This window comes from Saimiri boliviensis, chromosome 9 (genome assembly GCF_048565385.1).
Source record: "Saimiri boliviensis isolate mSaiBol1 chromosome 9, mSaiBol1.pri, whole genome shotgun sequence".
NCBI lineage: Eukaryota > Metazoa > Chordata > Mammalia > Primates > Cebidae > Saimiri > Saimiri boliviensis.
The window spans coordinates 8,706,919-8,722,728 of NC_133457.1; the positions used below are offsets into that span (position 1 = coordinate 8,706,919).

General features: G+C 36.1%; 1 protein-coding gene and 1 non-coding gene across 3 annotated transcripts in view; both read right to left on the reverse strand.

Moving 5' to 3' along the window:
* The window catches only part of MRPL3 (mitochondrial ribosomal protein L3), a 41,800-nt gene that overhangs the window by 18,197 nt on the left and 7,793 nt on the right, over positions 1-15,810 (reverse strand). For both annotated transcript variants that reach the window (XM_003925080.4, XM_010335810.3), the window contains exons 5-6: positions 10,394-10,493; positions 8,008-8,068 (exon numbers count right to left, since the gene is read on the reverse strand). In XM_003925080.4, coding sequence (XP_003925129.1) covers positions 8,008-8,068; positions 10,394-10,493 — 161 coding nt within the window. The remainder of the gene's footprint in view (positions 1-8,007; positions 8,069-10,393; positions 10,494-15,810) is intronic.
* Positions 143-279, reverse strand: LOC120368368 (small nucleolar RNA SNORA58). Its single transcript, XR_005582524.1, has one exon. It is a non-coding gene; the product is annotated as a small nucleolar RNA SNORA58 (small nucleolar RNA).

A 15,810-nucleotide genomic window follows, 5' to 3' on the forward strand; every position in this document is an offset into this window, starting at 1 on the left:
CTATGCCCAGCCCAAAATATTTTTTATCAAAAAAAAAAAAAAAATCAAAATCCATACTAAAATCCATTCTCTAAGTAGAGGTTTTTCCATTAGAGCCATTCCCAAATTAAGTTTTCTTTTTTTTTTTTTTCCCCCTTCAGGGAAATGTTAAGAGTCCTGCAATTTATCCAGCCACTGATGAAGCTAGCTAGAGCTGGCAGGAACTCTAAATTATTCTTGCATACACTGTCCCCCCTGCCTGGCGACGAGCACAGTCAGGCAAGGTCTACGAGCATGCCTTCCAAATTAAGTTTTAACTTTCTTTATGTTGTAAGAAGTTTAAGCGACTTATATACGTATCACTCAAAAAACTAGTAACTGTGTACAGAATACAGAAAGAACTCCTGACTTAAGTATACAACAAAACCAGGCTACATTTTTAAAATTTAATAAAAAGAAGTAGGGATGGGAAGGTGAAGAAGTTACTGGTTTAAAAATCAGTTTCTGTTATGGTTAAACATTACATTTGAAAACAGGAAAATGGAGATTCACCTGGGTTTCTAGCTAAAATCAAGACTGAGCTGAAATGAATCACTAAAACACATTAGAATTATGATGAAATCTTTTAACTGATAAAATATTACTGAATATAAACGCAAAGTATCTATATCAACATCAAAAGAATATCTGGTAGGATATAATAATCACTTTACTACACTGTAGATTCAAAATAGTGAAATGCTCTTAGTTTTAAAGCAAACAAAAATTTCCAATAAGCAAAAAAGAATATTTTTTGCCAAAATATATTACATGTATATAAAAGGCCTATTAGCTAGTTGACAGTCTCCCTCAGGATTGGCTTTTAACTCTGATAAACTAACATGGCAGAAACATTTTACTCTTCTGCTATAGGCTTCTCCTCATTTCAGCAAACTCACCCAGATGTTACCTACTTACTTGCATTTCCACACAACATCTCTACTGAAGATCCCTGTGAAGTCTGGGAGTCAATTTTTACCCAATTCAGTGTTGCTGTCTAAACCTACTTGATCAGTGACGAACAGCTGCTGAGCCCACAAGTCAGTCGTGGTGGAATTTTCCAGTTGCTTTGTGTTCCATTCACATATAGTTTAGAAGGTGGCATGGATTATCAGTAGAGTTATAACTCTTTAGGATGAATTTGTGACAGCATAACCTGAAATGCAGGTATATGATTTCTGTCTAAAAATCAAAAACCTTCCACCAATATCTGAGAACATGTTTACCAACAAGAGTGCAAGGAGTGCATTGCTTATGGCTTTTCTGACATCAAATCCAGCTCATTCAATAGTACAAAGAGCCAAATGTGCAGTGATTCCTTCAATTTCCCAAATGCACTAAATAAACCCAGAACACCACATTTGCTGTCCTGGGCACATTCTGTTCTCAAAAAAGAAAACACAAATAACTAATTCTGCATATCATGAAAGGACATAAATTTTCTGAAGGTCCTCAGCCATATAACGTTTTTCAATAGACGAGAAAGCCATACTGCCATGAGCTATGAATCTACTGTTGTGTATTATTTCTTCATTAGTAGGTAAGGACGAGTTGTGCCACCTGGAAAACTGAGGAATTATTTTTTGGAAACAGATTTTTAGAATTGAAAGAAACCTTAGAAACCATTTAGCCTCAGGTTAAAGATAATGAAATCTAAATCCTCACAAATTAAGCCACTTGCTCAAAATCTAACCGCTGATAAATGGAAGCAACTGGTTACGCTTTCAACTCAGGTCATAGTGCCTCTTGAGAAACAGATTAGAGGAAAAATATTAAAATATTCTAGCAAATCGGAGAGGCATGAAGCCACTTTGAGGGCATTCTCATTACTCTGTAAATTCCAAATATAGTAGAAAGTATGTGATCTTAAAATTACCTAGATTGTTTGTAAAGCTACTACTTGTTACATAAAATATGAAGGCGGCAAAACTTTATGTATTAGAAAACACCAGAATTGAATTCCTAATAATGTCATGTCTTCTATTCATTTTGAAAGATACTTTCTATTCAGGAAAATATGGATCTTTCTTTTTAAAATTTAAACAAATTACAAAGCAGCAACATCAATAATAGTGATAGCAGCCAATATTCCTGAGCATTAACACTTTTTATTTATTTATTTATTTATTTATTTTTATTTTACAAAGATGGGGTTTCACCATGATGGCCAGGCTGGTCTTAAACTCCTGACCTCAGGTGATCCACCCACCTCGGCCTCCCAAAGTGCTAGGATTACAGGCGTGAGTCACTGCGCCCAGCACTCCTGAGCATTTATTATAAGCCAGGCATTGAGCTAAGAGCTTTCTATGCACTGTATATGCACAAATTCCATCATGCACTGTATATGCACAAATTCCAACTCTGTAACATGGCTATGAAGTACATTTACAATTCTAGGTCACAGAGCTACTGAAAGGCCATGCTTTTAGCCACCACCCTAGACTGCCTCTTATTAGGCCTTAATTTTGCTGAGATTGAGTAAAAAGATGCTGCTTTGTAAACAGGGAGGCAATTATAGATGACCACTAATAAAATTTTTAAAGCAAAAAAAAAAAAAAAAACAACTATATATAACTACCAACACACCACTCTCCCCATCAGACCTTCATTTTGATAAACTGATTTAAGAGGGATTAATTTTTACAAAGATTATTTCTGTCTATATTTAATCACTCATCTTGAAAACCCTTTCACTAATACATTAAAAACATATTGCTTTGAATATCTAGTATATAAAGTTACTTTTTAAAAATGAAATAAAATTGAAAATGTATAGGACAACACAGCAACTGTATCCTGAAGGTAACACATACCTTGCTTTCTCCTTCCAGAGTTTACAATAAACATCTACCAGTTAGAAGAATAAGCCCATGGGCAGTTTCTGAGCATGTATAGACATTCTTCCCTGAACAGTGTACAGGGCTAGGCATACAGCCCACAGAGTCTTTACTCTTTTAAGAGCCCATGTGACATTTGAAACACCTTTAAGACTTTGATAGAAAACAATACTGCTTTACACATTTCGGTATTTTAATGAAAGAATCCACACTAACTGAATCTCAGTAAAGGTGCTCCAATACCTAATCTCATCCATTCTACTCCCCTTAATTTTTATTACTAATGATAACATTATCAAGTATTTATTTTTCTGTACTGAGACCAAAGGGTAGCAAGAATTTAAAGGGCACCAACAACTTTAAAGTAGTAAGATTATTCCTGAAAACAAGTTGTTTTAATCAGTCCAGACCTGTAGACAAGATTTTTAAAGTATCCTTCTTTCAGAAAGAAAAAAATATTTTAAGTACTTGAAATCTTCTGACTTCGAATTTTAAATAAATAAATTCCAAATAGCCAGAAGAAAAATTACTTCAGGTATGCACTGTCATGAACTCAAAGTTTAGCAAGACACCTCGCAGGAAAGGATCTCTGTCATTATGAATGCATCATTACCAGCACTGCCCTTCAAGTCCTTTCAGAGAGATACCTAACACTGCTCCCTAAACAGCAGAATGTATCTTTAGTTTTCTTTTTGTTCTTTGTTTCATTCTTTTCTCATTGCTTCCTTTTTTTTTTAACAAGTTATAATAAGCACCACTATAATTCAACAGAAAAAGAATGGGCTAAACATCCTATGCTGAGGTCAGAATCAATAGTCATACCTCAGCTTACTATTTATACATTATCTATAGTTGTTTCCTCTTCAAAACTAAGACTGAGAGAATGGGAAAATGTTAGATTCTAAACCATCATCTATTAAAGGTTACAATGGAATATAATTGCTACTGTACAACAAGAACATAAACTTTAAAAATGTACCAGGGTAGGGCAAGAACAAAAAACATCATTATGCATGCTAGTTTAAAGATTTTATATGGAATGAATTACATAAATTGCCATATTTTTAAGGCTGGGCTTAATTATCTATTGATACCACAATAAAACCTATGTAAAATTGTTCTGCTAGGCAGTTTTATTCAACAGATGTAAAAATATTTCCCATACAATCTAAGTGAAATTTGTATTCTACCATCCTTTTGATGAAAAACTTGCTGGTATTAAGAGTAAAAATTAAAATGATTCTGGTAAATTATATATTCACTTCACGCACTAACATGACACTGGAAAATTTACCTATTCATCTAGAGAATTATAACAAACATCAGTATATGTAAACACATGTATCTTTCATGTAAGTAAGTTTCCTATTGCAATTTTATTTTAAAAGGAACATTTAAAATGGTTAAGTATGTTCTCACTCGTAAGTGGGTGTTAAACAATGAGAACACATGGACACAGGAAGGGGAACAATACACACTGGGGACTGTCAGGGGGTGGGACGCTGGAGAGGAATAACAGGGCAGTGGGGGGGGGGGGAGGGACAGCGTTAGGAGAAATACCTAATGCAGATGACAGGGTAATGGATGCAGGAAACCACTGTGGCATATGTATACCTATGCAACAAACCTACATGTTCTGCACATGTACCCCAGAACTTAAAGTATAATAATAATTTTTTAAAAATTGCAAGTATGTCTTCAAGAAGCTGTTACTGTTGATTACAGGTCACTTTTTATAAAATTGTCTGCAGACAATTTCATTCCTGAAGTAGATTCTACTAACACTATTTTCTTGAAATGTAGACAATGTTTGTTTCTTTTAAAATTTTTCTTAGTTATTTCTAAGCACATTTAACTCAGCAATTAAAGCTAAAGGTATAAGGTAAAAAAACATTGAAATCTAGTACTAAAAATATAAAATTATTACATGAGAAAAATACGAAATTAAAAGATTGAGATTTTTTCTTTTCTAATGAAAAGATAACAAAGCCAATTTCTAAACAGACTAGTTTTCAGTTTTATACTAACTAAAATGTAATAAATAGGCCTACTCTTATTGGCAATGTTGTTTTAATTACATTAAATTTGTTTGCTTTTAAACAGATGTTTACATGTTATAATTCAACCACAGTTAAGGAAAGAAAGTGAGGAGAAAATGTGGTTTAACTGATGACCTTCTATTTTCCAGTCCAGTGGTTCTCAATGTGTGTTTCTGGACCAGCAGCAACTATATCATGTGGAAACTTGGTAGAAATGCAAATTCTCAGGTATTAACCCCACACCTACAGAATCAGAAGCTCGATGGATGAGGCCTATGAATCTGTGCTCAACTAACCCTTCAGGAGAATATAAAGCCCACTCAAGCATGAGAACCACTGCTCCAGCCTGTAAATCCACGTCCTTTCATCACCCCCTTAACCATGTCACTGCACCTATTTTTCCCCTAGTGTTCACACTTCTAACAGGATTAATATCCAGAAGATAGAGCCCCAGAGTTCCAAAATGCATTAAGGAAAGAAGATATTAGAGTTTAAAAAGGAAAAAAAAGTTAAACAAATGCATGCACATGTATGTGTACATGTACACACATACAACAATACAGGGAAGTCAGTGGCAGAAAGAAGAGGCAGCAGCAACTAGGACTATATGCAGCTGGAAATACAATGCGGCACTCGGAGGAAGTTCAAAACAGTTCCAGATGAGAAGGGCAATGAATCCTATAAATCTACAAGCATTTAAAAGTTCCTTACAGCAATAGTAACATGTCAGCTACAAGAGCAATAGTAGTCGGTAACATTTAGCAAAAGGTCAAATAAAGTCCAATTCATTCTCATGTAAGTTGTAAATACCACATGAAGGTATGCATACACATACATGCAAGGTAATCTGTCCCACTGTTAATACAGTAAAAGTTAAACAGAATACTGTGTAGTAGCCCATATAATAATAGTGGTGATCTTCTCAAATGGAGGTCCTCACTTCTCCAGAGTTCATGGTCACTACTTTAAATCCCAGGGCTAGTTATTCCCCTAACTCTTATCAGCTACTTAATCCTAAAGCTAGTGCCTGGCTTTATACAATCTTGTTTTCTATGAAAATGATCTTACAAAAAACCAAAAAACAAGTTTTCTTCTTTTACTTTACACTTACAAGAAGGTAGGTGAAGTTTTAAAAATCACTTTTAAGAAGCCAAGGAAACCAAACAGAAGATGAAAGTATTTACTGAAGCTAGATAGGCATTTGAAAAGCTAGGCTCTAATCCAAGTTAGTCACAAGTCTAGCCACAAGGCAAATGTTAATAAAGGTTTCTGACTTTGCATGGATTCTTAGAATATCCCATTTTTTTGTATAAAATACATAAGGAATTCACACATTAACTGTGTTTAAATTAACAAAATTACTATGTGGTATTTTATATGTAATAATTCAAAAAGTAACAAAATAACCTGATTTCCAACACACATACTTCCCTAACTAATCAAATCAAAGCTTTTAAGCTTCAATATTTTGAGTTCTTGCCAAAGGAAAGCAAAACAGAGTTACCAAGGAACCAGTGATTTCAGGGGTTCTTGTAACTAGGAACGAGTCCACGATAATCAGGAAGCAAGAAAAAAAAAGGGGGTAGGTTTACAATCTTTCTAAAAAGAAGACCCAGGTTACTACCAGTCTATCCCACATTTCATTTCAAAACAGCGAAATGAAAGTTATTAAAGCAGCTAGCAGCTTTTGCAATGGCTTATGTTTGAAACTAGGAAGAATGCATCTTAACTGTGTGAAGGAAAGTGATACTAGCACTCACCCAGTTTCTTTTGATAAAAGCTGCTCTGGTTCAGTCTCTTGATTATAAACCTATCCCAGAGCACCTGTAAACAATGGCTTATTTTTCAGAGGGTCCCAGTCAGAATAATCCCTGCAGCATTACCATGCAACAAAAAGCAGAAAACTGAAGCATCAAGGGAAATGAAATTATCATTTATGTAGAAGAAACAAGATAAACAACAGCTGATATTTGGAGTTTTGTTTAGCCTAGGTCCAATGGATTCCAATAATCTATACTAAACAGTTTCTATGTAACAAGAGCTTGGCTATTTCATTCTACAGTGAGGTGACCTAAACAAATATTTGAAAAATGACTTCTTTAAGATGTAAATGTTTTCTAGATATTACATAGCCAGTACTGAACTGACCTAGGCCATTTGATACAAATGGTGAGGTATGAAAAAGCTATAGTACCAAAATAGCACTACCCAGTCTTAATATCACCCAAGTCAGCAATTCTGATAAAGTGACAACTCAATGTCGCTTCTACCAGATTAAACCCTTAAGTGTTAAAAAAAACATGGTGAAACCCCGTCTCTACTAAAAGTGCAAAAAATTAGCTGGGCATGGTGGCATGTGCCTGTAATCCCAGCTACTCAGGAGGCTGAGGCAGGAGAATTGCCTGACCCCAGGAGGCGGAGGTTGCGGTGAGCCGAGATCGTGCCATTGCACTCCAGCCTGGGTAACAAGGGCGAAACTCCGTCTCAAAAAAAAAAAAAAAAAAAAGTTTTTATGGGAGAAGTCTCATTTACCCAGTACTGAGAAATCACGTCATGCTACTGAAGAGAAATAAGGTATGACATTATTTCTTACTCCAACTTCTGATAGGCTTTTTAGAATTACAAAAACCTTTAGCGTTACTTTGGGGAAACCTTAAACACAACAGCCACTGTCACAAATACTGTGTTTATCATTTAACTGTTACCTAGAATTAGAAAGAACAACCAATAACTAGACTACACAATAATCTCAAAAGAACTTAATCAGTATGGCTAACGTATTTTTCACCAAACTGTATGTTGTCTTTGGTCGTCAAAACAGAATTAGGTCCAACTTCTGAAGAATCTGAATAATGTGACCTTTCTTTTGGCCCCATTTCAAGAAGGATATATCTCAATTTAAAAGATATAACCTGACGTGAACTCTTTAAATACAAGTAATTTGGCACAATTTAAAATCCAGTATGGTAGGTAGCATTAAAGAGCTGAATTAAGAATGAGAAATATATTTATCCATTATTCACTGACTTGAAAGACTGTACTTCTTTCACATACTCTGTTCTCTCTTAATAGAGGAAAACGAAAGGAAAAGGTAACTTGCTATGAGGACCTACGTTTTGGCTGTGACGTCCACATACTGTCCAGGACGAAAATGAGCAGCATAGAGAGGAGTGCCTTATGAAAAGAAAATGAACAATCAATATGAAATTTCACAGCACAGAAACAACTTTATTCAACATACACTATATTCAGGAAGGCTTTTAGCTATCTGATTTCAAAAACGGTTAAGAGATTCTCTTCTGCAATTAGAAACATCCAAACAATGAAATTATTCAACAAACATGTCTTTTGATTGACGATGCATGGGTGAGAACAACATGGCCCAGTACAAGGCACACAGTGCTAGGCTGAAGGCACCAGACCATACCTGACTCAGACTGGTACCTTCACAGAGATCTAAAGTGGTGCTAGTTCGAAGTGAGTGATTCCCATGACAGCAGAATGTTCTTGCTGTTAAACACAGAAATCTGATGATTCTTGGTTGTTTTCGCTGAATATCAGTATATTGATTTAAGATCTATGTCTTCTTTTCACATAGGGAAAACAAAAACAACTAAAACATGTTTGGCCTTGATGAAATATCTTGCACCCATCGGAGAAACAGGAAACAGTTACTTGTACCCAAGTCCCTCATATGCTGGGTAATGATCATGGTATGTATGGCATCTATATAAAGCCTCCACGTATCATATTTTGGGTGAACTACTTACTCATTGTACCAGTAAAATATAGTCCTCCAGTTCACGCCTAGATATTTAGAATAGCAAAAAATTGCCTTTATACTCTTTTTATTTTATATAGAAACATTTACAAAACTAGTTGTATGCAAATAAAGTCTTACCTTAAATGTACTTGGGAGATATTATTTTAAAAAATTTTAAATTTTGTGGTAAATCAAAGTCCTTCATAATATTGTTTACATAAACTTGAAACTAACATTTATGAGAATTATTTGACAATTAATTAGCAAACATTTATAGGACACTCAGAAATACGTGCAGCTACAAATTCAAGAATGTAAGACATGGCCCCCGACAGCGAGAAATATGTTATCTTGAAGAATAAACATTAACATTTTAAGATATACTTTTTAAAATGCCAGAAATCACTGTAGTAGAGAATGTAACTGAAATTTGATTATAGTTATAGTTTATTTAATATAAGCAATAAAGGGCTGTAGGATTTCAGGGGGGGGGAACCTCCTTTAATTTAGGATCCAACCTGGATTTATATAGGTAGAGAAAAACCTTGAATGAATATAGAGATTTAATCATTCCACATTATCTACATACTATCAAAACATCACACTATTACCCCATATGAATATATAATTATGATTTGTCAATCAAAAATAGTATTAATTTTTTAAAAAGAAATTAAAAGTGACCTTTTATGAGGCTGAATTGCTGATTTCTGACTCACACAAAGAATTTTATATGAATCGAGCTACAGCAAAAGTTAATGTGGGCTTAATTTTATCTTTATGATAAACATAAACGTTTAAAGAGTTTAAGAAAGTTAAATGTGTTAATACCAACAAGACTATTAAAAAGTGTCTATACAACCAAATATTTTAGAATTATCTCTTTATATTTAAAGCATCCCCATTATAAACTATTCTAATATACAATGAGTTAAGTATCTCTACTAATTTTTATATTTGTTTGATTCCCTTTACTTTGCCTTAAAATTGCAAAACCTTAACCTCAAAGAATACTTTTAATTCTACCTTATATCAAGGCTGATCCTCTGTCAAACCAATAAGAGCTTACTGCAACTATATTTTACTTCAAGCAGTTCAGTTCAGATATTAAATACCAAATCTTAAAATAGCATTCTACTACTATCTTCTTGACAGAACTCAAGTTCAGAGATCAGGGAGCTTTTCTGAAGTTCAGACATCAAAATGCTGTATTTTGCTAACCATATGAGCCAATACAATCATAGGACAAATCTTTACTCTTTGGAATTCCTTGGATTAGGCAAAATACCTTGGAATTTTTAAGTAAGAATCTTTACTTTAGGGTGTTATGGTCAGTCCCTTCTGTTGTTACATTTTCTTGAGTTTTTCTATCTAAGCAAAAGCCTGGCTATTTTTTAGGAATGCCAGCCTGTGAACAGTAATCTTTGAATTTTAAAAGTTGGTGTATTTCTTTGAGGTGGCTTTTTAAAATATTAAATTCTCTCTACATAAAAAACCAAAGTGTTCCTCCCTCTTTCACAGAAAGCAAAGAGTTCTCTACAGGTTTTTCTATTTAAAAGAAAAAAGAAAAAAGACTTGTTTGCTACTGGTGATTAAATCAGACATATATTTTTTTAATTTAAAAACAAGTGTTTGAGACTTTGCATTTAAGATGCAGCTTTATTGAAAGGGCTGACATTAAACAAATCTTATATTTGGCTATTTTTACCTCCCTCCTCTTCCTGACCTCAGATTACCTGGTTTAAGTGCAGCATTTTCTGTTATACGAAAGATTTTAACTTTCTGTTTTGGCGGCAATCCAAGTTCTTGGTAAAATTCCAGTATGTGTGTAGGTTTCTAGAGGAAAAGCAGCAGACATAAGTAACACATTGAAAATAAAGGTGGAATTGAATGCACAGAGATCTAAACCAAGTTATTAATACCCCAGAAAATAAATCAAAGCATACCTTATTCCTTAATGAACAAAGGGCACCCAATTCCCCTTGTTTAAGGTAGGTGAGATTTATAGGTATGTTATTACATCTCCGTGAATAATCTTACTACTTAGATTCCAACCATGTACATAGTGTTCAAATATAGTACACTAGGAAAGACCTCTGTTCTGCAGAAAAATAAAGAGTTGTGCTCATAAATTCTGACTGGAGACTGTATCAAGAACCTCAACCCCGAAAAATCAACTCTGCCTATTCTGCACTTATTCTCAAGTGGAAGAAAATACGGTATGTTATATTTAAATGTTATGTCCACAAACTTCAGAATCTCAAATGTGGCCTGGCCAATCTACGTATCTCTGGTTAAATCATTTTCACATTCTCTAAGGAAACTGTCACATCCTTTTCTAAAATCTTCAGCCGTTTCCTCTTTCTCCTTTGAGTTCATCAATGAAAGAATTAAGAGAACTTCCCCATGCTTTTACCGAATCAAACTGTCTATACCAGCACTCATATATTAATACCATTATCCTCCCACCCTACTCTAGGTTACACCAGATGCACATGAAGAGCTTTTAGAAAATGCCAACGTCAAGGGTACTCTGCTTAGAGTTTGCAACTTCACTGTCTGACGTGGGGTCCAGGCATTGCTAATTTTCAAGCACCTGACATGATTTCTATGTCAAAATGGGGTTGGAAATCATGCTGCTAGATGAACTGTCCATACTTTTATTAAAAGCACTAATTCCCATCCCTTCTCGTCTATTCAATGGTTTCCTCCTGAAATTGTCCCCACTCTCTTCTAAAGAAATTTTCATTTTTTCCCCATTCTATTGGAACTTTCCTATCACTATATAAACATGTCACAATAATTCACATATTAAAACAAACTTTTTCTTGACCACATATTCTTTAGCTAATTTTTCTGCTCCCCCTTAAAACAAAGCTCCTTGAAAGACTTGATGAGTCTACTCTCTCCTCCCATTATGTGGACTCAGTTTAATCCGGCGCTTTCAGCCCCTAGCACTCAATGGAAAGTGCTTGTCTAATCTAACAGCAATGCTTATAACACAGGTCACCCACTATCTCTATGTAAGACTCTCTCTTGGCTTCCAGTTACCACTGTCTCAGTTCTCATATTTGTGAATATCCCCACATTTCTAACTTCAATTCCAAATTCTACTTTGAACTATAATTCATATGTCCAACTGCCAAGTCATTATCTCCACTTCAATGTCATAGAAACTTAAGCTTAACGTGTCTAAAACTGAACTCAACTCCTTTCACCAAGCCAGCCCTTCCCTGGCCTTCCAAATTTCAATAAAAAAGGCAACTCCATAATGCTTCTGTTTAGGACAAAAATTTTGTAGTCACCCTTGATTCTTTTCTTCTTCATATTCCATGTCCCATTCGTCAGCAATTCCTCCAGACTATTTAAAAATACAGTCCACACCAACCACTTACCATCCCACCCAATGTCAACCCTCATCCACTGTCTTCTACCTGGATTATTTAAACAGCCTCCTAACTGGTCTCCAAAATTCCACATTCCTAACTCTCTAGACTGTTCTCAATTTACAGGCTGGCATTATCATTTTAAAACTTGAGCGATATCATATTTATACAGTGGCTTCTACCTCTTGCAGAATCAAGTCCTAAGTTCTTACCATGGTTTAAAAGGTTCTACACAGTCTGATCTCAACTTTTACTCTACTCCTGAATCACCCTGCTTTAGAAAAAATGCACTCCCGGCCGGGCGTGGTGGCTCAAGCCTGTAATCCCAGCACTTTGGGAGGCCGAGGCGGGTGGATCACAAGGTCAAAAGATCGAGACCATCCTGGTCAACATGGTAAAACCCCATCTCTACTAAAAATAAAAAAAATTAGCTGGGCATGGTGGCGTGTGCCTGTAATCCCAGCTACTCAGGAGGCTGAGGCAGGAGAATTGCCTGAACCCAGGAGGCGGAGGTTGCGGTGAGCCGAGATCGCACCATTGCACTCCAGCCTGGGTAACAAGAGCGAAACTCCGTCTCAAAAAAAAAAAAAAAAAAAAAAAGAAAAAATGCACTCCCTTATTGGCCCAAAAACACATCAAACACTGGCCTCAGGACCTTTGCACATCCTATTGCCTCTGCCTAGAATGCTTTTCTGCCGTATTTTTGCATGACTGGCTCCCACACGTATTCAGGTATCCACCAAAATACCAACTTACCTTATCTAATTACTCAATCTGAAATAGCACCATTTTTTTGTCACTTATCCCCTCAGACTTATTATTTTATTAAGGCATATTATTTCATTAATATCAGTTTTTTAAGCATACCAGGAAACTTCTGAGAAAAGTCCTTTACATTTTTAGTACTACCCTTCAAAGCACTTAATACTCCACGTGTCATGATACACATTTTTTACCGTTTCTATGTCTTCAATGACAGCAGTGCCCAACCTTTTTGGTACCAGGGACTGGTTTCATGGAAGACAATTTATCCACAGACCAGTGGAGGCAGCAAGAGATTATCAGGCATTAGAGTCTCATAAGGAGCATGCAACCTAGACTCCTTGCATGCACAGTTCACAGGAGGGTTCACGGTCCCATAAGAATCTAATGCTGCCACTGATCTGAGAAGAGGTAGAGCTCAGGTATTAACGAATGCTCACTCATCTGCCGTTCACCTTCTGCTGTGCAGTCTTTGGTTCCTAAGAGGCCACAAAGCAGTCTGCAGCCCAGGGGTTGGGGACCCTTGTTCTATGCCAATAGCCTCCCCATTTCACCCCCAAGCCTACCCAAATATAAGCTCCCTGAAAGCAGAGACTTGCTTTAGTTGCTGCTATATCCCTAGCTCCGGGTAGATCCTGCTGTCTGCTCTCCACCCCTGCCTTCTGTCCTGCTATTGTAAATGTCACTACAACCAGTGTCATTAAAAACAAAACCTATGGACATCTTTTTTTTTTTTTTTTTGAGACGGAGTTTCGCTCTTTTTACCGAGGCTGGAGTGCAATGGCGCGATCTCGGCTCACCGCAACCTCCGCCTCCTGTGTTCAGGCAATTCTCCTGCTTCAGCCTCCTGAATAGCTGGGATTACAGGCACGCGCCACCATGCCCAGCTGATTTTTTGTATTTTTAGTAGAGACAGGGTTTCACCATGTTGACCAGGATGGTCTCGATCTCTTGACCTCTTGATCCACCTGCCTCGGCCTCCCAAAGTGCTGGGATTACAGGCGTGAGCCACCGCGCCCGGCCCACCTATGGACATCTTATTGTAATTCCTGGGTCCCCCCATCTTAATTCTTACAACTCAATACAGATTGCTATAGCACTTGACAAAAAAGTTATACCCTTTTATATTTCCTGATGTGAAGAGTGCCTCTTTCATCACAGTATAACTAACATAGGTATATCTATTTTCCTCCTCTTCCTTCTCTCTCAACTGTCTAACCATAAAGAAACTGCAGGGCCCCAGTGGCTATGGTACTCTATGTATGCTTACCTGTACCTATCTGCACCACTCTCTTCAGCTGTGATTTCCTCCCTATCCTGCATCTACAAAGCTTCCAAGTTGAGGAAGAGGGAACAGCAGGTAGATATATCTGTGTTGGTTTTATTCTGGTGAAAGAGGCACTCTTCACATTGGGAAATATAAACACATATCTTTAGTACTAAATTCAGTTATATTTCCTATCCAGACTCCTCTCTGAGCAGGCTTACCCAGAGCACATTGCTCCTTTGTCTATAACAACACTAGACACTGAATGTATCTCAATTACTGCCCATATCACAAATACTTATCTACTCAAATGTTGGTCAGCATGCTGACCTGTGAGCACCTGGATAGTAGAGGCTGTTTTTTATTCATCTGTGTCTTTAGCTTTATAGCTAAGCACAGTAGCAGGGACGAATGGTAAAAAGAAACAGAAGATAAAGGACAGGCATCCATTTGGGTATAGAGTTTGTCTAACTCCTCCCACTTTTCTATTCTGCTGCATCAGTTCTTGGAACACGACATTACTGTGTTTGTGGTCTCTATCTTCAGGTGTAGTTACTATAAAATTATAGGCCTAAAATATGTATCGTGACTTACTCTGAGGATGAACAAATCGGCAAGAAGCTAAACTATTATAAAACCAAACCAACAGTTACTCATAATTTTAAAGCAAGAATAGCAACAACTGAACAACCCTAACTAACTCAAGATGACACTGATAATAACAGAGTGTCCTCCCCCCAAATTCCAACGGAGTGCTTGCATGGTCAGACTTGTTTGTAGAACATGTGAATATTCAGTAAACTTTACTTACCTGCTCAGTTTAAAATGTAAACCATTAGTACCCCTTTATAACTTACTCAGTTGCTTATAGGTGACAAGAAATTGGATGGCACTGGCCTGTAAGCACAGAACTTTAATTTTTGTATCAGTCTACAACTTAGTAAGAATCTCCCTGGAGCTCTCCAGTGGAGCCATACAACAAATGCCAAGAAGCTCTACTTTGAGGTCCACTGAGGACTATTTTAAACGCCATAGAGTTCTCCCAAGAAGCTAACTTTTCCTCCACAAGAATGATAACACAAATTCATTTCAATCATTCTCTATGGTTTTACTTCCCACATGCTGAAATCTAACACTAACACCCAACACCACTATTACCAAGTCCCCTGCTTTTCATCTTCAATCATACTCACTTCTGCAACAGCAGCAAACACAAAATTTTCATTTAACAGTACGGATCCTTGAAATTATTTTCCTTATGTATCAAATTCTGATTTATTACATTTTAGAATAGACTTCAAGTTTATTTTTGACATTCACATATTCCACATGATTTTAAAAGCATTTTATTATTTTGTTAACGCCAAGTTTAAGCATATCTGGAGGCTTCTGAGAAAAATCCTTTACTTTTTTAGTAATACAAAACAGATAATATGAACATCTCAACCTAAGTAACTTTTTAGACTAAACCATAAAGAGAACCAAGGTAAGACATACTTCTTAATTATCATCCGATTTCACTAATAGTGAGTACTTCTTTCTTTTAAAATCCAAATACTATAAAACTAATTTGGTCTCAGTCAAGAGGAAAAGCAAATGCTCAAGTAGAGTTAAAACCAGAAGCAGTGCAAAAGACTTTTTTTCTTTTTCAAGCTTCTAAATACGTAAATGATTTCAAAAGGCAATTTAAAAGACTGACAGTATTGTCACACTTGGATAATCCTATCTTTTCCCCCAC